General features: G+C 43.3%; 1 protein-coding gene across 1 annotated transcript in view; it reads left to right on the top strand.

Annotated features, from left to right (window-relative positions):
* LOC147706720 (solute carrier family 22 member 7-like) overlaps positions 1–23,260 on the top strand; it is a 158,314-nt gene that overhangs the window by 40,164 nt on the left and 94,890 nt on the right. The window contains exon 3 of the mRNA XM_086925118.1: positions 11,376–11,530. Within this exon, the coding sequence (XP_086781244.1) occupies positions 11,376–11,530 (155 nt within the window). The remainder of the gene's footprint in view (positions 1–11,375; positions 11,531–23,260) is intronic.

The raw sequence follows: 23,260 nt of genomic DNA, 5'->3' as shown, positions 1-23,260 counted from the left end.
CACCTGCCCTGGCTACAACCTTGCTGCAGTGTCAATACAGGTTTGTTAGTCCCCTTGTGTGATGTCAGAACACACACTATCTAGTTTTAAGTGAGGTTGTGCTCAGCCCCCCTCCCCATCATCAGCAGATAGCAGATAAACCCATTGAGGCACACCTCCTTTCTTTAATGTGTTATGGTCTGACAGGAATCCACAAAGTCTGTCAGCTACGCCCAGTCATGTGACCCAAGATATGCTGTAGGTACAAAGTCACCTTTCTAAAAGCGGTATTTTCAAAATTGTAATGAAAAATCCACAACCACTAAAGAATGTTTATCATTACAAAATCATAGGCACCAAACATGAGATAGTTTCCTTCTCCCAATCAGAAATTACAGCTTATTAAATTTAATAAGGAATCCCCAATGTTATCCTATTGGAGGAGTAGACTCACCGTAAAAAACATAATTTAGGAGTTTTTCACCACAAGGAACTTAAAACTTAAAAGTACAACCTGCCCTATGGGCTACCCAGTTGCTGCCTTAGGGGTGACTTATGTGTAATAAAAAGGGACTTTAAGGCTTGGAAAGGGAGGGTTTAATACCATGTCGATATGGCTGTGCAGCACTGCGTTCAAGCTGCAATGGCAGACCTGGGACATGTTTTAAGGTGTTACTCAAGGGAGTGGCTCAATTAGTGCTTTAGGTCCACTGGTAGCATTTAATTTACCGGCCCTAAGTATTTTGGTATACCACTCTACAAGGGACTTATAAGTAAATTAAATATCCCAATCAGGTATAATATCCCAATCAGCCAACTAAACCATGTTTAGGGAAGAGTGCACAAGCACTTTCGCACTGGTTAGTAGTGCCAAAGTGCACAGAGTCAAAAAGCTAACAACAACGATTTCAGCAAAAAGTAGAGGGTAAAAGGCACAAAGTTTGGGGGGTGACTCTACAGAGAAGGTCAGTTCAAACAGCAGTCAGATCACTGTACAAAAGAAACATCTCCAATGCAAAGGCTACTCATTTCAAATCACTAATCAACACATCTCATGTGCCCTTTGAACCTCATTTGCTCTATGGCTCTGCCCGTCTCATCTCGGAGCAAGATCGGAACAAAATCTTAAGTCTTTTATCGAATGACTTGTGCTATGTAGGATTGATTATTGCAACTCTCTCCTGACTGGACTTCCCAAAGTACCTTTGCTCCCTTGAAAGCAGTGCTTCATGTGGCAGTGCGCATCTCACTGGTACTTCTAAGGTACTGAAAGCTGACTATTCAAGCTAGAGCTTTATATAAAACAGCCCTCATCCCTAATAAGGCCCTACACACCGCCACCTACAATCTGTGGCACCAAGCAAAAGATATCTGGTGGGCTCAGTCCGCATGCATTGCCGGCACACCACTTCTTGAACCCTGATTTTCAGAAAGGAACACACACAGCACAGTTCTTTCAGTTTGTCACTATCAGAGGCTGGACCTCTGCCTCTCTGCCTACAAACATCTACTTAACTGAAGTAGTGTGGCTCACTGGTTAGAGGCGGCAGACCCGAGAGCAGAGGACGGCCCGGGACCAGGGTTCGATTCCCGGCGCGGCAGGTTTCTGGACCAGGGTCAGCGGACTCGATAATTCTCTCGCCTCGGTGCCCACTCTGATCAGCGATCACACTCGGCAACTCTGGGCATTAGCTTGCCTCATCTTCACTAACGGCCCCACCAGACCGCCGGGGATGCCTGGTCTCACCCTGGAGATACCCATTAAGGGACCATCTCTCAGGGAAGCCAGGAAGGGTTTCGCAGCGGTCGAAGCGCCTTGGGACCCTCCGGGTAAGTAGTGCGCTATATAAATGCCTATACATTTACATTTAACTGCCTATATATAAGACCAAACTGACAGCCTCCCTCTTTGAAAGATACTCCTTAATGAACTCTCTTATCCTGATCCTTTGTTAGGAATCTACCTCCTAGAAAGCTTCTACCTGGCACTTTGAACTTCATGCTAAGGGCTTTTCCCAACTCTGATTTCCTTTTATTCTAATCCTGTTTCTCTTTCTCTGTAAAGTGAAGTACTACTTCACCTTCCCAAATCTGTTGGATCTTCTCTTCGCTAATTCTGACTATTCTCAATTCTAATAGCCAGATCTGCTGACCTTGAGTTGCACCTTTTACCATAGGTAACATGCCACTTCCTACGTACAGTGCTCCAACACCTTTGGGTAATGCCTTCAATTTACAACATTGAATAAATACATATTTTGTAATCCCCGAAAACCCACATTCTCCTCTCACTATATGACTGTTTCTAATCAATCATAAACCTACAATAGGAAACTCAAAACTGCGATTATGCAAGTAAAGTCTGGGCATGTGTTGAACATCTGCCCTTCAGACATCTGTGTTCTTTCCAAGTAATATAAGAACGGGAGATTAATTAATAAATAACTGTTGATAATTTTCCTGGTGGAAGTCAATTATCTTCTAATTGCTATGAGGGTGGGAGATACAGTGGGGATAATTGACTCTAGACAGTAAGGTCACAGAGCTTACTATGGTTTTTATTCTCCGCTCTGTCCATTTTCAATTTATGCTTTGCATTTAACCTGCTTTTGATCTTTGTGTGCTCAACTAATTCAGCAAATACAGGTACAATCTAGGTAGCAGGTAGGAGCGGATGCTTCTTTATTCCTGTTATGCAACAGGACTTTGCTCCTTTTCACCAGCTGAGCTATACCTTCATTGTGGCTGGTAGTTCTCAGAGGCATGAAGGGAGAGAACCTCTTTTCTGAAAGAAGACTACTATGCTGATTGCACAACAGCTGTACGACCTTGCAGTGAAATTCCTCAATATGTGTTAGTTTATCTTGAGATGTATGGCACCAGGGGTGTAATGAAGGCCCTCACAGCACCAGCAGTGCTGAAGGGGCAGGGTTTCTAGTTTTAGAGATGACCCCTCACACTCTAAGCCATGCTATTGCATGCCTTGCAGAATGCATTGAAATAGCTAAACTACTCTGGGAAGATACTCTGCTTTACTGAGCAGGCCCCTGCAGTGTAGGGGGGCAACTGTTCAGGGGCTCCCCTTTGACTAACCCTGGACAAAGTACTACGATACGCTTGCGTAGTTTGCGAAGTTTGTGCTACTTCGCACCACAAGAATTGCACATAGCACAGTGCATACACGTGTAGTGTAGCGGTCATTTTGTGCTTGCTCGTGGTCCCCAACGTCAAGTTGGCGACTGTGAGCGAGCAAAATGACATCCGGGCGAGGCTTTTTCCTTGTTCGCGATCAGCAACATCAAGTTGCCGATCGCAAGCGTGGAAAATAAACCTCCGGACGAGATTCTCAATGCGGTGAGGTCAGGTTTCTCATTGCAAGTGGTCGCGTATGCTCGCAACCGCTCTCGATGAGAATCTACCAGTCCACGTTGAGAAAGCTGCTGCTCGAGTAGAAAACTACTCGAGAGGCAGAAAATGAGCGCTTGCACTGTGCAAGATGCGGTTTGCACTGATCGCGTAGCTCGCGTAGCTCGCGTAGTGCGACTTGCACTTCGCATAGCTATGCGTAGTGCTACTAGCCGAACTACGTCTAGGGTTACTGTAGTAATGTTAAACTATCCTCCCATTCCTTCTATGTCATCTGTTCTTTGATATTGTAAATGTGCTAGTGTTCTATTGCTTCCTTGGTGATAGAATGTTGATACTTGTTTGTCCCTGGAAGCTGTGGAGACGAACAGCAATAAACTTACCTCTTTTCTCAACTTACCGTAGTTTGTGGCACCTTGATGCCCTTGGGCTAAGTTGAGCGGTATAAATTTCCCTTCATTCATTTATTCACTTCAATTGGCGACAAGGTGGTCCACCGTTCGCTGTCTCCATCCCACATGTGCTGATCTTTTCGTGTGCAGCAGAAACATCTTTGTGTCCGAATTGTTTTTTTTTAGAACAGAAAAATTCTACGAAGTGCTTTGTGTTGGTGAACCGCCGATGGGACATCGTGTCTCGGCTAATATTAAGAAAATTATCGTACTCCCTACTCATTAGCACGACAATATTTCGACAGTACTTTCTGTGGGATTCATCGATCGACATGCTTTATCATCAGAGCTTCTCCTTCGCCAGTGTGACGCTCACCGTCTTCAAGGTTGGTCCCGATTTCCTTGTTTTGGTCTCTGAATTTGGCATATAATTGGAGGAAGCGGTGCGTGTTCAGGAATAGCCGTTGGTCTTCACTCCTTGCTTTCCGTGCAGCAAATGATGACGTGTTGCTCGTGGCAGCAGTGACGCATGCCCAGTGCGCGTTTTGCAGGCAATTGATGATACGTGCTTTGTGATAACAGTGACGCAAGTTCTGTGCACGTCCAGCAACTAGAACGTCTACGATCTTCTTGTCGTTGTCGTCTGACTCTGTTTTTCTGCGAACCACTCGTAGGAAGAGTCTTGAGGATTGAACTTCGTCTAGCACAAGACTTCTCTATCGTGCATAATATACTTTGGGGCCGATTAGGATGGCGGACGGACTTTGCCCGTCCACCATCCCTGTGGAAAACAGGACCATCCGCAACGTGAGCGGTGGTCCCGCCATGCCAATTATGATGTGCCCGCCACACTGGCGGGCGCATCATGCATTTTTAACATTGCGGCCGCAATGTTAAAATTGCAGGCATGCATTTGCATACACAAAGCGGCAGACACAGCGCGGTGCCTGCCACTTTGTGTATGCAAATGCAGGGGGTACCACAGGTACCCCCCATGTCCACCCCCCTCTCGCCTTCACCATGGCCCTCTGGGGGCCCACAAAGTAAAGACCGCTTGCCTTTCCGTGGCGGCATTGCCTTCACGGAAAGGCATCCTAATATGGCTGGCGGTGTCTGGAATACACCGGCAGCCATATGAACCCTTTTCCGCACCGGTCGCCTTGCGGCGGACGGTGTTTCTTTCTGCCGCGGTCCCCCTGCTATTGTAATATGATGGGGGAAATAGGTGGCGGGCGCTCACGGATGGCGGACGGATCGCCACGCCTGCATGTCGGTGGCGATCCGTCCGCCATCCTAATCGGCCCCTCAGTCTGGATGAATATTAACACAATGCCCTTTACTTTTTGAATCGATCATCGTGTGGAGTAAAAAGGAAGAACCTGGGTGAAGTGAAGGATATATATTTTTGTTGCTTTCTCTATATTGTGTTTGTTTCTGCTCACTACAGTCTCTGTTGACTTTTTATTTCTTAGGAAATATTCATTTTTTTTTTTAAAAAGGAGAATTTTTAAGAAAAGTGGTGGCTTCATTCTGAATAATTAGATTCATGTTATCTTTTTGCATTTGATAGTTTATTATTCTTGTCAATACAGTGAAAGTTGTGAAAATTGTGAAACCTAAACCTAGTGTTTCTACTTATTAATATTTATTTTCAGCTATGCAAAGTGTACAAGCCCCCTCTCCTTTTTTACAGCTTCCAGGAGACCCACCAGTAGCGTGGAAAGTATGGTACAGGGCATTTACAAAATATTTAGGAGCTATTGGTGGTATTAGATTTAGTGCTGAACGTAAGAAGTATATTCTTGAGCACAATCTTGGCCTTGAAGGTCAAGCTGTTTTTGAACATTTACCTCCACTTGAAGTACGAGAGGGTGAAGTACAATTTGATGTTGATAGGAGACTAGTAGTAGCCAGGCACAATTTTTTTTACCAGAGAACAACAAACTGGTGAAAGTATTGTATCATATGTAGCTTCGTTACGCATTCTGGCTTCTGAGTGTGAATTTGAGGGTTTTACTTCTCAGCTGATCAGAGATCAAATTGTGGTACGTTGTAGAGATAAAAAAGTTCAAGAGAAGCTATTAACTTTAAAAAATCCATCTCTTGAAGAAACCATATCTATTGTTAAAGCATGGAATTATCTCAAACATCTTCTAATGAGTTAAAATCAGATAAAAGTGCGGTTGGAGCAGTGAAAGAGGTGAAGGATGTTGGTGAAAAAAATAGTGTTGAACAAAAAGGGAAGTGACCTTCAGCTAGACAAGAAAAGAAATATGTAAATTCACTCAATAAAAATGCATGTTCCAAATGCGGTTTTCCCTCACATTTCCCAAATTCGCGTATATGTCCATGCATCTTGTCGGAATTGTGGTAAACAAGGACATTTTGCTAAAGTGTGTATGTCCAGAAGCAATGTTAATGCTGTATGGGATGACAACGACAAATCTGACAATAATGTGGATGTTGTGAGTTCAATGAGTGATTTGATGTTAGTAGTTAAGGATGATTGTGAGGAGTGTGTAGACCCTATTGTCGACATTATTGTAAAATCTGACAATTACTCGTTGATTCAGGTGTACATATGACGATGGTCACGGAGGAGTTGTTTGACTCTGTGTGGGGTGATAAGTGTCTTGAGCCTCCTGACAGAAATCCTGTCTCCTACGAAGGAAGGAAGATTGAGTTGAAAGGTTTTTTTGAAAGTACACTCGTTTTCAAAGAAAGATGTATCACCGGAAAAATGTATGTTGCAAAGAAAGATTTGAACATTCTAGGGTGGTACCACCAAGGGTTATTCGGTATGACCCTCAGACCTGGCACAAAAAAACCTGTGTTTATTGTGAATTAGGAAGCATGTAGTGATGTTTCATCAATATGGGCTACCAAACTTCCTGATTTTTTTTGCTACAATCTTGGATTGATTAAAGGTTTTAAACATCTTATCAAGGTGAAAGATGGAGCTGTTCTGGTGAAACACAAATTACGCAATGTACAGTGTTAGAGATGATCTAGCGGAAGAACTAAAGAAAATGTGTGAATCTGGTGTGATTGAACCAGTAGAATCTTCGTTGTTGGTAACCCCCTTGGTGGTCGCACGTAAAAAAAAATGAAATCTCAGTGTCTGCATTGACTTAGGCAGTCTTAATAAAGCAATATGGGTGGATTCCCACCAATTACCACATATTGATGATATTGTTTCAAAGTTTGAAGGATCCAAGTGGTTTTCGGAGATAGGTTTATCTTCGGCATATCATCAAGTCGAGCTTGACATATCTTCAAAACATCTCACTGCATCTGTTTACCCTGTTGGTACCTTTCAGTTTAAAAGAATGCTGTTTGGCTTGGCGTCAGCGGCTTCCGTGTTTCATCGCATTATGGAGAAAGTATTGATGGGCGTTGAAAGCACAGTGGTCTTTCAGGATGATATCCTTGTGGCAGAAAAGTGCAAGTTTTCTCATGATAAAAACCTTACTGAGGTTTTGAGTAGGTTACAAGAAAAAAGGATCGTTGCCAATAAGAGTAAATGTGTATTTGGAGTTGAGTCTATTGAATATCTAGGACATTGTATTTTTGGAAAGGGTATTCTGGTAGAAGCCATTTTCAAAGTCCCATGCCCGAAACCTAAAGAGCAAGTATCATCATTCTTGGGTATGTGAGAATTTTATTCTAAATTCATTTCCAATTTTTCAGCTAAAACTGGACATCTGCGTGATCTTTTGAAAAGAAAAACTACATTTTTGTGGGATCAAGTGTGTCAAAATTATTTTGTAAATATCAAGAGTAAACTTGGTTCTTGTATAATTTTCACTCCTTTTCATCCTTCTGTACAATCCATTGTTTATGTTGATGCGAGCTTGGATGGTCTTGGTGGCATGTTAACTCAGATTAAACATGGGGTTGAACATACAGTAGGATTTGTAGTTCGCTCACTACGTCCTAGTGAGAAAAATTACTCAGTAATTGAGAGAGAACTTCTCGCTTGCTGTTGGGGAGTCGAGAGATTCAAATGTTTTCTCTGGGGTAGAACCTTCAAATTGTTGACTAACCACAAACCTCTTATCCCGATTTTGAATGGAGTAGTGGTAAAGGAACATACTCCCAGAATAGCTAGGTTGAGCTCTAAATTATTTCAATACAATTTTTCAGTTGATCACATCTCTGGGGGAAAACATATTAGACCTGATTTTCTCTACAGGTTACTGTTACCTTGTTCTGAAAGTGAGTTTGTAGCAAGTGATGAGGAATGTATGATTACATCCATTGATGTTTGCAATGGCAGATTTTTTAATGAGAAAAAATGGTTTGATGCTTTACAATCAGATTCTATTCTCAAGGAGGTTAAAACTTTTATCATTCAAGGTTGGCCCAAAGAAAATCATTTAGAGGGTCAACTTCAGCCTTTTTCGAAGGTAGCTGATAAAGTGTCTCTTGAAGGAGGTGAGATGATCCTACATGGAGATAAGTTTGTACCTCCAGTGGGTTTGAAAGATCGTATTGTTGAGGCTGGACACGAGGGTCATCTTGGACAAACATGCACCAAACTCAGAATCCGAGCAATATATTGGTGGCCTTTAATGGACCAACAAATTCAGAATGAGGTTGAAAATTGTATCACTTGTTGTTCGAGTGACGAGGTGATCAAAACTGTTGTCCCTCCAAAATTTAAGGTTGAGTTACCATCTGGCCCTTGGATGAAGTTAGCTTTGGATTTTATTGGACCTTTCAATGCATTATCTAATAGGTTTAAATTTGCTTTGGTCATTGCTGATTAGTACAGCAAGTGATGGAAGGTGCACTTTATGGTTGATCCTAACACACATGAAGTCATTAGATTTTTGGAGAGTCTTTTTGCCAGAGAGGGATTTCCCAAAGAGCTAGTATCGGACAATGGGGTCCAATTCGTTTAGAAGGAGATGTCCAATTTTCTAGGTCAATCTGGTATAGTTCACCGTTGTGTTGCACTTTATCATCCTCAAGGAAATGGTTTTATTGAGCGCATGAACCATATTTTGGTTGAGTGTGTGCAGTGGGCTGTATCTAGCAAAGTTGAAGTAAGAGAAGCTGTACAAAGCATGTTATGGGCTCACCGAAACACTCCATGTACTGATTTGGGGAAAAGTCCTTTTGAATTGTTGCGAGGGAGAGTAGCTAATTTTAGTATGTGTCCTGCATGGATGAGGCAGTGGGGTTTATTTTCTGCAATGTCTACCTTTTCATCTGATTTGAGAGCCTGTGGTGAGATCTCCAAGAGTTGTTGTAGTGGTGTGAGTAACAAAGTGAATATTCGTTCTTCTTCTGACACCAGTTCTCACAAGAATGTTTGGGCACATGAAATCAAGGTGGGAGATTGGGTAAAAATTATAAATACTCACAATGTGCCCAAAGGCGTGTCTAAATTCAGTCCGCCTGTTTGTGTAGATTCTATCTCTCATTATGCAGTCAGGGTCAATGGAAAGAATTGGTGGAACATTTCTAGAATTTACAAACTTCCAGATAAGGTTGCACATCAAATGGGACTGGAATCTAGTCCTGTATCTGCTTCCAACAAATCAGTCCACAGAGGTCCTGATTTTGATATGAGTAAAGGATCTTTTTCCTCTTCAGGAACATCTGGTTCCATTGCTGGGAAGAGTTCTGTTCAAACTCCACCTTTGCGGAAGAGTAGTCGGAGGAAGGTTCCACCCAAACGTTTCGATATGTAATGCGTCTTGTGATATGTAATTTTTTTGCAATGCATCTTTTTATATGTAATCTTATTGTGCATTCAGTCTCTCAATTGCATTATTGTTAATGATGTTCTTTTTTTCTTTTGTTTTTATTCTTTGTTTCTTTCTTTTCTTGCTCCTATCATTATTTTGTTTATTTGTGAATAAGGGAGATATTGTAGTAATGTTAAACTATCCTACCATTCCTTCTATGTCATCTGTTCTTTGATATTGTAAATGTGCTTCCTTCGTGATAGAATGTTGATACTTGAAGCTCCCAGGGCTGTTGGTTGTTTGTCCCTGGAAGCTGTGCAGACAAACGGCAATAAACTTACCTCCTTCCTCAACTTACCGTAGTTTGTGGTCACTTCAGTTAGCTTTCAACCACATTCTGCAATGGGGGGGCATCATTTTGTGTTGAACCACTTTGTGGCACTTGGCAGGTCTGAATTGTGGTGCCTGATGTTCTCATCAGCATACGTTTCTGAGATCACGCCTCAGGTTCACTCCTGATCAGTTTTCCTCTTTTTGGGTTTCCTTCCCGCTCTTTACAGGTCAGGTCTCCATGCATACAAGTCTGTTTTCAGGTCTTTCCAGCTCTAACAAAAATACATATATCTGTAGAGGCTTTTGGTCAACTTTCTTTTACCATTGGTCTGTTTGAATTTCACTCAAATTCTTCGTATTCCCAATATAATAAAAAGCATATATGAACATCTAAGCCCATTTCAACCATTGGATACTTTCACTGTGAGTGACTGCATTTTGACAATATACATGCATACATCCACATAAAAAAGTCCTACTCCCAGCCACTTCCCAAGAGAAGTGAAAAGTGTAAGGCACCTGTGTTTATCAGTGATAGTGCCTATGTGTTGTGGGTATAATCAGCTCTTTCCATAACAAGCAAAACATTTTTTTAATGTTGCAATATGAACTCGTCATAAACCAGCTTTAGACAAATATGTTTATCCAATAGAAAACAAGCATAAATCATTAAAGTATATGCACATTTCTAGACTGGCGCCTCACTCTGAGTTTTATAAGTAACAATCTCATATGGCTCTAGAGGGACACCTAGTACCAAACTGAAGTGCTGCTGGTTCGTAAAAAACTTCAGGCAATTGCATCTGACTCAAGTAAAACTTAAAGTAACTAAAATGCATTTATGTACATGAATAAAAAAATATACTTCAAAATATTTTTAACCACTGGTTTTCCCAACTCACATTGAAGTTTAATAACAAACAAAGCAGAAAGACAGTGAGTGTTACAAAAAGCAACAATAATTTACGGACATTTGAATAGAGGATCTTTTTGGAATGTACACTTGAAGGTACTTGAATACATCAATGTATGCTAGGACCTTTTTATATTAGAGTGCCATCCAAAATGCACAATAATCAAGACATTTATGGAAGGCTGCAATGTTGATTGACTAAAGATCACAAATCAACTTTGGTATATTTATTTATTCTATAGAACACAAGCACAAATCATTAGAGTAACTGTGTGCAGCCTGTATGAACACTCCTAAGTTGAAGCTACACCCTGAACCTTATGAATGAAGCCTAACAACAAATTGTGATATTATAGCATTGCCATGAAGGCCATTAGAGTTCCAGGGTACTGAAGGCTTTGGCTTGCAATTGTTTGTTTAATTGGGGGCATAGATGTTCACATACTTTTTGAAAAAGGATTGTGTTAATCACCTCAAATTCTCTCAAGCACAACATGAATCCATGTTTATATTCAGACTTTATGCTCACTCTTACTGTGCTAAATTGATTGCTTGTATATTTGACTAGGTGGATTGCTTCTTATTTCCTAATGTAAGTTTTTCAGAGCCTGTGAATTGAGGATACATGTCTATCTATGCTAGCACAGTGTAAGTACTTTAAGGCAGCCATGCTTTTCATGTGTTTCCTCACAGGTATGGCCGGCGGACAATGCTCCTGGTGTGCTGTGTGTGCTCAGTGATGTTCGCGATGACCGCTGCAGTAGCTCTCAATTATCCCATGTTTGTGGTCTTCCGGTCTCTTTCAGGTGTGACACTTTCTGGATTTCCGATGCTCACAACGGCATTAGGTAAGAAAAGTGGTTAGTTGGAGCAGAATGTTTTTTACCAACAATGAATTGGGCCAAATGTACGTCCCATCACCCAAAATAAAATTTCCCTTTGTGTGTGGATCAGAATCTTTTGCAAGCCATTGATGTCTTAGTGCTGGGGTTCATTTATGAAGATTTATGTGATAAATGGCAAGGTTTATTTCAACAGCTCCTCTACTTTCTCTATTGTCCCTATTCATTCCTTCACCTGCCCTCATATCATCTCCTCACCATACTAAGCCGCCCCTCCTTTCCATCTTCTCAGCTCTTCTCATTTTCACTTTTTACTTTGTCACCTTCCTTTCCCCTCTTCTAACCAGTTTCCTTTCTTTTCTCTCCTCCCTACTAGTCCTGCCTGTACTGTTTTTTCTGTCACATGTAAATGACTGTACCCTGTGCACCACCCCTTCTCCCAACCCCTCTTGCTGTCATGTGTCCTGTAAGATGCTGTTAGCTGAAGAGCCGGGACTGGTTTACAGTGTCACAGGACAAGGACCCACTTGGCAATAGTATACAAAGTAAAATAAAATCAATTTGTGATATTTTGCCATCCTCCACCACCAGAGTTCATACATTGCATTTAGGTATTTTGTTGTTTTGTGTTTTTTATTCTGGAATGGAAAGTGGTAATTGCTTATGATTACTTCCCCCATTTACCATCCCTTGTCTGGTTCCCCTCTGCTCACTCTTCAAAAGTTTCACTAACAGTGTTTGCTGACTTGTGCATATCCTGCTCTAACTGGACTCTGGACTTTGACTGACCTGCCCTTCAGAACCATTAAGTAGGCAAGTGGTAGAAAAGATGGAGATAACACTGTGAGTCCCACTGCTGATGGGCAAACATCAGCACTTTTTAACACAAATCTTGGCAAAGATTGATTGGTTGACAGCTCAATCTCCCACATATTATGGGCAACATGAACACAGTGGCTCAGTCAGCATTTAACAGTGACAACAATGCTAAATCAAATAGGTGCTACTCTGTCAGAGGGGTGAAGGCCATCGCCGACCATGCTGGCTGATAGCATCAAATCCTAAAGGACCACGAAGGGCTCTGTAAACCTTTTAGAAGTTGATAAAACTTATTAGGAAGGATCAACATTAAATTTATTTTCTGATACAAATTGTCTTGTACGTACATACTCAGTTTTATTTAAAGCAACACTGAAAACTGGTGTTAACCTCTAACTATTGTTTCTCAATTGTGAAATATGAGCATAGTCAACTGACATATGCTGAATAGTTAAAAGCAATTGTTTGCTGGTTGTATCAGTTGCTCAGTGTGCATGTCTGGAGGGCACAGTCTCTAATGCAGGAATTTTGAGGAGCATATTCTCTTTTTCTTAATAACTTCAAAGAGAAATGCTACAATCAAATAAAAATGTGCAGTTCATAGTACTATATACCGTAGAACTATCAAGACACAAAGATATAATACCTGACTTTCTGTTTTCTTATTTATTTATTACTAAATTAATACCCGTGGAAAAATGTTGATGTCCATGTCTCTCTCCCTATCATACACATGCTCTATGTCTAATCATGCACCTCTCAATTGTTTGCCTTTCTCTTTCATTCTGTTTACCTTCATATTGCAATTGAAAGAGCAGAGGATATGTATTTGTATGTATGTATTTGGTATTTGTTAAGCGCATATCTCACAGCGGTAGCTTGCACTCAGAAACTGGGGGAACGAGGAGAGGAAGAACTGCCAAGGGGAAGGGACTCAGAATAGCCAGGTTTTGAGGGATCTGCGGAATTTCTTATGGTAAATTTCCATACGGAGGTGTATGGGCAACGTGTTCCATATCGTAGGGGTGATTTTGGAGACTGATCTGCCGCCATTCTTGACGGTGCAGAATTTTGGTGTGGTCAGAAATTGTTTTCTGGCAGATCGAAGGGTTCTTATTGGTTGATATTTTATTAGTTTCTTTGCTAGATATTAAGGCCCTTTTCTGTTAGGAGTTTTGGGTACCAGACAGCATAGTTTAAAGGTGATCCGCATTCTGATGGGGAGCCAGTGAAGGGTCTTCATACTGGGGGCCGAGGGGGAGCGAGGGGGCAGGTTGAGAACCAGTCTAGCTGCTGTATTCTGCAAAATCTGGAGCTTTGTTAAGTGTGCTTCATTTATGGATGCTAGCAGAGCATTGCCATAGTCCAAGAAGCTTGATTAATCCCTGCACTAAAGGCATGCGTGAGGACAATGGGATCCATTTAAAGATTTTTCTAAGGCTACGCATTAGCCCATAGTATGTGTTAACCACATGATTGACGTGATCAGACATAGAGAGTTTTTTGTCTATTATCACTCCAAGATTGTGGGCTGCTGTCTTAGGTGAAGGGCAGGTGCCTAGCGTAGATGGCCACCAGTATTGGTCCACAACTTTTGTGCATTTCCAAAGAGTATAATTTCCGTTTTACCAGCGTTAAGTTGGAGATGATTGTTTGTCATCCAATCATTGATGTCTGCCACACATTGCTTAAATCTGAGTTTCGTGTTGTTGGTATCAGGTCCTAGGGTAATTAGCAGTTGAGTGTCATCCACGTACGACACTGTATCAAATCATGATCTATATTTATCTTGGCTAAAGGAGATAGATACAAATTAAAAAGTGTGGGGCTTAGAATGGATCCCTGGGGAACACCCTTGTCAATGGGCCGGCTGCTGGAGGTAAAGGCTGGAGATAGAGAATACGTTTGTACTACATCCAAGTAATAGAGTGTTCTCAGTCTGCTATTTTCAGGAATGCCATAGGAGAGTAAAGGACTGATTTAGAATTTGGCAGACCCTATCACAAGATCATTATACCCCAATACACTTGTAATAAGACCGACTTAATATCTGTCGCATTTGTGATAGAGCAATTTTCTGCCAAACTCTTAATAAGGCCCTAAAGCTCCAAAGTGTGTGAGTGTGTATGTGTGTGTGTGTGTATGTGTGTATATGTATGTGGGTGGTGTGTGTACATATGTATGTGAGGTATTGTGCTGGTGTGGGTGTGTGTGGGGGGGGATGTTTGTGTTAGAGTATGTGTGGCATTGTGTGAGTTTGTGTGGATTTGCAAGGGTGTTTGACTGTGTGTGGTGGATTGTGAGTGTGGGTGAGTATGTGTGTGGGGAGGTTGGGTTGTGTGAATATGTGTATTAGTGTTGGGTTGTGTGGGTGTGCATGTTGGTTGGTTGGTTGATAGCTTTATTTCGATATGCAAATATCATAAAAGCATTACAAAAATATATAAAACAGCACATCGAAAAAGACTGTACAATTTAGGAACAAGACAGATAAAAACTTTCAGTTGATCGCAAATAAATGGTACACAGACAAAATATCGAGTTTTAAATTTCGATATACAATTATATCGAAGTTTAAATATCGATGGGACAAAATATCGAAGGTAAGTAATATCGACAGTCTTAATATCGATATTAGTATGATATCAGTAATATCGAAGTTTTAAATATCGATGTCAATAATATTGAAATAAATAACTTCGATGTTACTAATATCAATTTTTAAATACATTTAGTGTATATTATATTGTATTTATTATGTTTTATTATTTATTTTTAATGTAATTTAATTAAATATTGTATTTTACTACTGTAGCGGGTTGTGGGTTTATAGGGGAATAGGGTGGGAAGTAATTTAATTATGTTAAATTAATTATTAATTAGTAGGAATTATTAATTAATTAATTGAGAATTAATTTTTAATTAATTTTAATTAATTGATTAATTTATAAATATGTTCTGTAGCGGGTTATGGGTTTATAGGGGAATAGGGTGGGAAGTAATTTAATAATAATTAATTAATTAATATATGTTTGTACTTATTTTAATTAATAATTAATTGGTAATTAATTTATATTAATTAGTTAATTAATTAATATAATTTTGTACATATTTTTAATTATTAATTAGTTGGTAATTAATTAATATTATTATTATTACATTTCTTATATAGCGCCAGAATCGACCCCCGTGCTTGCCTTGGGAACCCGTCCTGGTTTTTCCCTGTGAGATAGCCCCTACAGGGTATCCCCAAGGTGAAAGCCAGGCATCCCGCCGCGGGGGGCCGTTGTGGAGATTAAGCAAGCCTAATGCCCAGAGTTGCAGAGTGTGAACCCATGATTAGGTCAGGCACCGAAGCGAGAATTATCGAGTCCGTGGACATTTGAGCTCAACACCCTGCCGCGTCGGGAATTGAACCCTGGTCCCGGGTCTGACCTCTGCTTCAGGGTCTGCCTGCTCTAACCAGTGAGCCACACTTCTCCACATTAATTAGTTAATTACATTAATTAGAGTAATTTTTTTTATATATAATTTTTTGTTATTCTTAATTAATTAATTGGGAAAAATAATATTAATTATTAAATTAAATTAATTACAGCTAATGTGCTAATATATTTACTTTATTGTTATTGTTACTTAATAATTAATTGGTAATTAAATAATATTAATTAATTTTGGGTAAAGGAGTATTTTTAGGGTTCAGGGTCAGTTTTCAGTTTTTGGGTAAAGGGGTATTTTTAGGGTTCAGGGTCAGTTTTCAGTTCTTGGGTAAAGGGGTATTTTTAGGGTTCAGGGTCAGTTTTCAGTTTTTGGGTAAAGGGGTATTTTTAGGGTTCAGGGTCAGTTTTCAGTTTTTGGGTAAAGGGGTATTTTTAGCGTTCAGGGTCAGTTTTCAGTTCTTGGGTAAAGGGGTATTTTTAGGGTTCAGGGTCAGTTTTCAGTTTTTGGGTAAAGGGGTATTTTTAGGGTTCAGGGTCAGTTTTTCAGTTTTTGCGTAAAGGGGTATTTTTAGGGTTCAGGGTCAGTTTTCAGTTCTTGGGTGAAGGGGTATTTTTAGGGTTCAGGGTCAGTTTTCAGTTTTTGGGTAAAGGGGTATTTTTAGGGTTCAGGGTCAGTTTTCAGTTCTTGGGCAAAGGGGTATTTTTAGGGTTCAGGGTCAGTTTTGGGTTTTTGGGGTACATGGATATTTTTAGGGTTCAGGGTCAGTTTTGGGTTTTTGGGGTACAGGGATATTTTTAGGGTTCAGGGTCAGTTTTGGGTTTTTGGGGTACAGGCGTACAGGGTAAAAATAAAAAAAACATACATTAAATCAATTAAATGAAATTAAAAAAAAGAAAATTACATTAAATTATTAAGTGTTTTATTTATTTTAAATGTATATGTATTAGTTTTAATTTTGTTTTAATATTTTTATTTAATATTTGTAAAATTATATGTATTTTAAAATTATTTTTACATTATTATTAATACATTTAAAAAAACTATATTTTTTATTTCGATATTTTTGTACTACGATATTATTTTTTCGATATTTTTGTACTTACCTTTATGAAGATATGACTCCGATATTTTTGATGTCGATATTTTTGTGCCGATATTTTTGTATTTCGATATTCTGTCTGTCGATATTATGTCAGACATTCCAAATAAATTAATTAAAAATGAATTAAATTGATATAGACAGTCTTTTTGAGCGGATCAACCATGCCCATTTAAAAAATTTAGACACAGCACAAACTATGGGGGAGGATGTGCCAGTTAATAAAATCCGTAAGGCCACCATATACTGGCGAGTTCCCAATTGTCTACAGAGAGGTTTGAGCCAGTGTCTTCTTGGGCGGGTGTAATCAGGACATTCAAAAAAGAAATGAGCCACAGTTTCAGGCCTAGTTGGGCATAGGGCACAATAAGGTGAAGCCTGTACGGGTTTGTTCCATCTTGAGAGCAGGTCTCCTAGGGGTAGGGTGCCTACTCTAAATTTAATATAGAGGGCCCGGTCAGCAGAAATTGTAATTATGTCCAGGTAAGGCTCAAAAGCAACGACGTCTTTTATTTTCAAATAGGCTGCGGTGGAGTTGCAGTGGCGCGGGTTGCTGATGAGCTGGGCAGAGACCCACTCCCAATATAGTTTTTTTAGGGTCACCTTCGGAGGGGCGGAATGTGTAGTCCAGCAAGACCCCAGACCTAGGTCTCCCAGGAGATTTTTGATGTCCCTGAGCCACTTAATCTTGTGCCAACCACCCATTCCCATCACCTCTGACAACCCGTCCGCATATGTTTTCAATTTGGGAACCCTCCACAGACGAGCCCAAAGAAGAAGGGGCCGGAAGCGAGCCTGGTCCTTAATTGATTTGCAACCCACATCCAAAAGCACCGGAACTGTTGGGGTACTCAACGGGATGGCCAGAAGGTCCTTCAGAAATTTGTTCTCTGCCTTGGACAGAACCTCCATGTTGCCAAGGCCCCATAGCTCAGCCCCATAGAGAGATGCTGTGACAGCTCCGGCTTTATAAATGTCAATTACTGGGGCTACACATTGCTTAGATGAGTTACGGTACTCATTCAGCAAAGCTCCCCCCACCCTTTTGTGGCTAAGGGTCATTTTGTTGATGTGGGGTGTCCAGCTCATGACATCACTCATGCGAATCCCCAGGTAATCGAATTCTGAGACTCTCTCTAGGGGAACAGAATTCAGTATTGGAGGGCGGCCAAACTTACGGGGGAGGGGTGCATGATTAAATATTTAGTTTTGTCCACATTGATGACCAACCCTCTTTTTGAGCAAAAATCCTGAAAACGGTTCAAAAGCTTCTGGAGGCTCTGGGGAGTCTTTGAAATGAGGAGGGTGTAGTCGGCAAACAACAGGGTTGCAATCCTCACACCTCCCAATGAGGGGGCGTCTGCTGGTTCTTCAAGCAGGTGCTCTACCACACCATTCACGTACAGGGAAAATAGTGTGGGAGCTAATACACAACCCTGTCGGACACCCCTATTAACCGGGATCCTATCGGTCTTTTCCCCGTTCTGTCCCCATCGCACCTGGGCATAGTTGTCATTATGTAGTTTGATGAGAAGCAGTTGGATGTAAGGGGGCAGCCCGAGACCCTGCAAGACCCTCCAGAGTTCCTCCCTAGGAACCAGGTCTTTAAGTCTATAAAGGCCAGGTAGAGAATGCCTTTGCCCAGTTCCACCACCTTCCAGTGTAGAAGCAACAGTCTGAACACTTACTCAATGGTTCCTGTACCGGAACGAAAGCCTGCTTGCAAGTCGTCCACCCAATGCAGAATCCTCCCCAAAATCGCTTTTCCCGCCACCTTCTGGGTTGAGTCTATGAGGCTTATTGGCCTATAGTTCCCCGGTTGGTCCCGACAGCCCTTTTTAAAGATTGGGACTACCTCTGCCCCTTTCCAAGACTCAGGGACAGGGCCTCCCTCTATGATGGCATTCAGGAGGGCAGAAATCAAAATACCCCATTCACCCGGATAGGCTCGAAGAAGATCCCCAGGCAACCCGTCGGGACCAGCTGCTTTCAGAGATTTAATCAAGTTCGTAACCTCCCGTGCAGTGAAGGGGTCAGTGGCTCTATCCAATGAAAATGAGGGAAGGGAAAATGGGTCATCGAGTGGCCCTTCTACAGCTGAATATAGGGCCTTATAGTGGATGAACCACGTCTGGGCTGGAATCGTACAAGTCCTCAGGGTATCATCAGGACGATTTCTACTGCCCACCAAGTCCCAAAAGCCTTTAGCGTCTCTCCCTCGACTTGCGGCCAGGAGATCCTGCCAAAAGTTATCCTCCCATTCCTTTTTTGCAGTTTTCAAACAATGTGAGTATAGCCTTCTGGCCTCCCTGGTCCTTGATTGGGACTTAGATTTCACTGCTTCAACGAGCAGTGTCTTAGATTCCCTGCACTTGCGGTTAAACCAACCCTGTCTTTTCCGGGGGCGTAACTTCGTCCCATTGTGGCTGGATGGGACAATAAACAGTTTACTTAATGCCTGGGTTAAATTACAGAACCGGTCGGACAACTCCACCGGCCCACCCTCGAGAGAATCGAGATTATCTGAGGCTGTGGCTAGGAGCTGCGTTATGGTGGACATCTTCTCAACCGAGAGCGTGAGCTTAGCCCACTTCAGCCGTCTGCCACAGTTCGAGACAACTGATTCACCGGGAACAATAGCACGTGAAGGCGAGCCCCCTATACCCTCTAACCACCAAGGAGACAGGGCAAGAGAGAGCAGATTGTGATCGCTCTCAATGGAAGATATGATCTCCATATCTTCCACCGAGCTCCATAGGTGGACGTCAAGCAGAATGTAGTCAATTCTTGACATGTGGTTAGGCCTGTTGTATGTGTGGGCTCCCGCTTTATCGGATCTAGTCCTACCATTAAGGGCCCTCAAATAAACTCCAAGGTAAGGGAATTAACCTGGAGCGCCACTTCCGTCCATCTCTTGATTGGGCTAAGCTCTAAAGCCGGTATCCCCCTCCTATAGTCATCCTCCTCCTTGTCTTGGGTGACTTCTGAGCCAAGAGGCTCGAACTTGCAGTTGAAGTCACCCGCGACCAGGGTACAAAACTTGTAGGGGGAAGATCTAAGCAGACCCTCAAGAAGAGCTATTGTGGGAGATTGTCTGCCTCCCTTTATACCCCGCGCATAAATATTGAAGATGTTAAGAATGACACATCCCCTGGAATTTTTTGGGGTGATAGTAAGGAGATCCGGGCAATTTGTCTGATGCTCCTCTACCCTGCAGTTAAGGGAGGAAGCTACCCAAATAAGGAGGCCACCCGAGGGACGTCCCCTACCGGACTCTGGGTAGACAGCAGGTATATGGTGGGATGAGTAACCTGCCTTATGTGAGGGCTCCCTACTCCAAGTCTCCTGAAACACACATATGGAGTACTCCTCCACAAGAGCATTCCAGTCAGGCAAGGCCAGCTTCCTGTCTAGACCAGCCACGTTCCAGCTGAAAACCCTAATAAGTGGGTCCGTCACAGCTGCAGCGCTACTGGACTCGGCAGTGCCATCCGAGCCTACCTCTGCCAAAAGGGGGTGGTCAATAGCAGCTTCATTTGGATCCTGCCCCTCACCTGGTTCCCGTCTAGCCATTAGGGCAGCCTGCTTCCCTATTGGGGTAGGTGGACCAGTCAACTTTACGGATGGGTGGAAAGGTTCGTCAGATGTTTGAACCCCCCGAGCCTCCCCAAGGGAGTCGACGAGTCAGTACCCCCTGGGACCCCAGCTCGACCTCGGCCATACCGCATGCGGCTGGAATAGAGATGTTGCGGGATGCCATTGGCCGCCAGCGCTGTGTTGGTAGGTATCCACAGGGGGTTGGCCAGGACAATTCATAACTGGCCGCGGGTAAAAGTATGTTAAATCAACCGCATCAATACCTGGACCACCCATAGCCTTCCCAGAATTGCATATTGTGTGGGCAGCTCTCATATCTTGGAAGTTGACTACCACACAGTCACCCTCGAACAGTTTTTTTCCCTGTCCAATCCATCCCACACTACGCACTCCAAGAATCAAACCATCCACACCCAAGGGAAGGGGTCTATTGGCTTTTAGCCAGTGGATGGTTTTATTCTTTAGTGCCTGATGGGTTTCCAACTGAGCATCCTTCAAGGCGGGAACTTTGATCAGGACGGCAACATATGGATGACACTCTGGGGGGAGATTAACTGGGGGACATTTTCGAGCCACCTTCTGCGGTATGACGGCAGGGCTAGGGGCTCCAAGATGACTCGTTGTTACTTTTCCCTTTGGTACCGGGGCAACTCCCCTGGCATCAATGGTTGGGTAAGCTGGTCGTTTTGGCTTAATATGGGCCCCTCCCTCTTGCAGCTTCTTTTGGTCAGGTTTAGACTTTGCATTCCTCGCTATCGGGGGGGTACTAGCATGGACCTGAACAGTGTGAGTAGTAGGTACCGGTTTTACACTAGCAGGGGTCGCAGAGACAGATGTCGAGGCCTTCCCTATTACTAAGGCAGGAGCAGACGTTGGCGGCAGTGTTGCCGGGATTGAGCCCCCTAAATCCCTTTTCCCGTCATTCCCACCCGCAGTGTCCTCCCTAGATTTAGACTGTAGTTTGATAAGGGATTTCAGGGAAAAGAAGTTGTCCCGGGTGGTCTGTTCGAACCTATCTAGCCTGTCCCCCAGACTCTTGACTTGATCGATGAGCGGGACCAGTAAGCACTTAACCAGATTCTCAATGAGCTTAGGGGAAGGCACCTCATGGGGCATTGTTGGTGGTGCTGGGACCGTGAGATGGGCCTGTGTAGTTTCAGCCACAGTTACTGGGGGGACATTTCCTTCAGATGGTTCGGTGGTCAGTGTGGCAGGTCCTCGACCATTTAGTAGGGTAGGGCCTCTTGGGACATACTTCCTCGGGCGCTTATGAAGTGATATAAGACTACCCTTCCGTGTACTAGTATCCCTTTTTCTCTTGGTTCGGACCAGGGAGGCTCGTGCCGAACACGACGGGTTATGGGCCGGGGAAGGGACCTGAAGGGGCGGTTGACATTCCTGGCCGGTGGGTGGGCTTGGGGGTATGACAGGTCGGGGTCCTGTGGCCACAGGACTAGAGCTAACGGGCAAGGATTCTGCTACCAGACTTTCCAACCTATCAATGCTTGCCCCTATTGCTGCAAACCGTGGCTGCTCGGACAGAGTCCCAGGGAGAGGGGAGGCAGGATGGGTAGGAGTTGGAGACAGGGCATGTGCCACTGCTCCTAGCGAGGAGCGTCTGGCTGGAAAAGAGTCTTGTGAGAGGCGACTTTCCGTCATCACAATCTCCTTTTCAATGACAGCAGCTACTCTTGTGATGAATTTATCCATCGCGCCTATCATGGAGCTCCCCGCGGCGCCCTCTCCCCCACCCCTCAAAGCGTCCCGGAACGGGTAGACATGTGTGCCTCTGAGCCCACATGGAGACTACTAACTCTGGGACAAAAGATGGAAAATGAAGGGGGGGTGGCCCTGCCCAGCCTCTGACAGCCCCTGACTGCCACAGACTGCCCGCCCTTTGCCCGGGCTTCGCCCGGCGTCCCGCACGCGTCTCGCTGTGCGGCTACTATTCCTTAATAAAGGGCGTTGCGGGCGGGGGGCGTGGTGTCCAGGGGGCACGGCGGCAATTGGTGTTGCTGCGGTGTCGCGGGTGCGGCAATTCTTAAAAACCAACGCCAAGGCAGTCAGCGGTATCCCCTTGGAAGGGGTGAGAGCAAACCTCAGGTAGGATTCACGAGTCCCAAACGCCGTCTCCCACAGGAACGCTATCCCGCCCAATGGTTGTAATCACCGGCTATTTGCACCTGGCCGGGCGGGGGCGTGGTGTCCAGGGGGCGCAGCGGCAATTGGTGTTGCAGCGCTGAGCCTCCTGGTCAGTGTAGTTCACTGACGCTGCTCCTCCTCCAGCGACCTCCTTGGTGCTCCTCAACGGCCGCAGCTCCTCGGGGAAGAGATGAACAGATTTGCCCCTCACTGACGGCGCGTAGCGACACCCGCGAAGCGGGTGCAGCAAGCAGTAAAAACCAACGCCAAGGCAGTCAGCGGTATCCCCTTGGAAGGGGTGAGAGCAAACCTCAGGTAGGATTCACGAGTCCCAAACGCCGAGTGTGTGTGCTAAGGTGTGTGTTGGGGTTGTGTGTGTGGAGTTGTGTGGGTATATGTGAGGTGTGCTTTTGTGTCTGTACAGTTGTGCCAATGTGAGTGAGTATGTGTGTGGGGTTGTGTGGGTTTGTGTGTCAGTATATGTGCATGGTGATGCTTGTGTATTTTTGTGTTTGTGTGTATCTGAGTGTGTGAATGTTGGATTGTATTTGTATAAATATGTGTGTAGTTGAATGGATGAGTATGTGTGTGTAGGAATTATATCATTTTTGTAGGCCAGTGACTGTGAACTTGTATGG

Source organism: Lissotriton vulgaris, chromosome 6 (assembly GCF_964263255.1).
Source record: "Lissotriton vulgaris chromosome 6, aLisVul1.2, whole genome shotgun sequence".
NCBI lineage: Eukaryota > Metazoa > Chordata > Amphibia > Caudata > Salamandridae > Lissotriton > Lissotriton vulgaris.
This window is presented reverse-complemented; position numbering and strand designations above follow the sequence as displayed.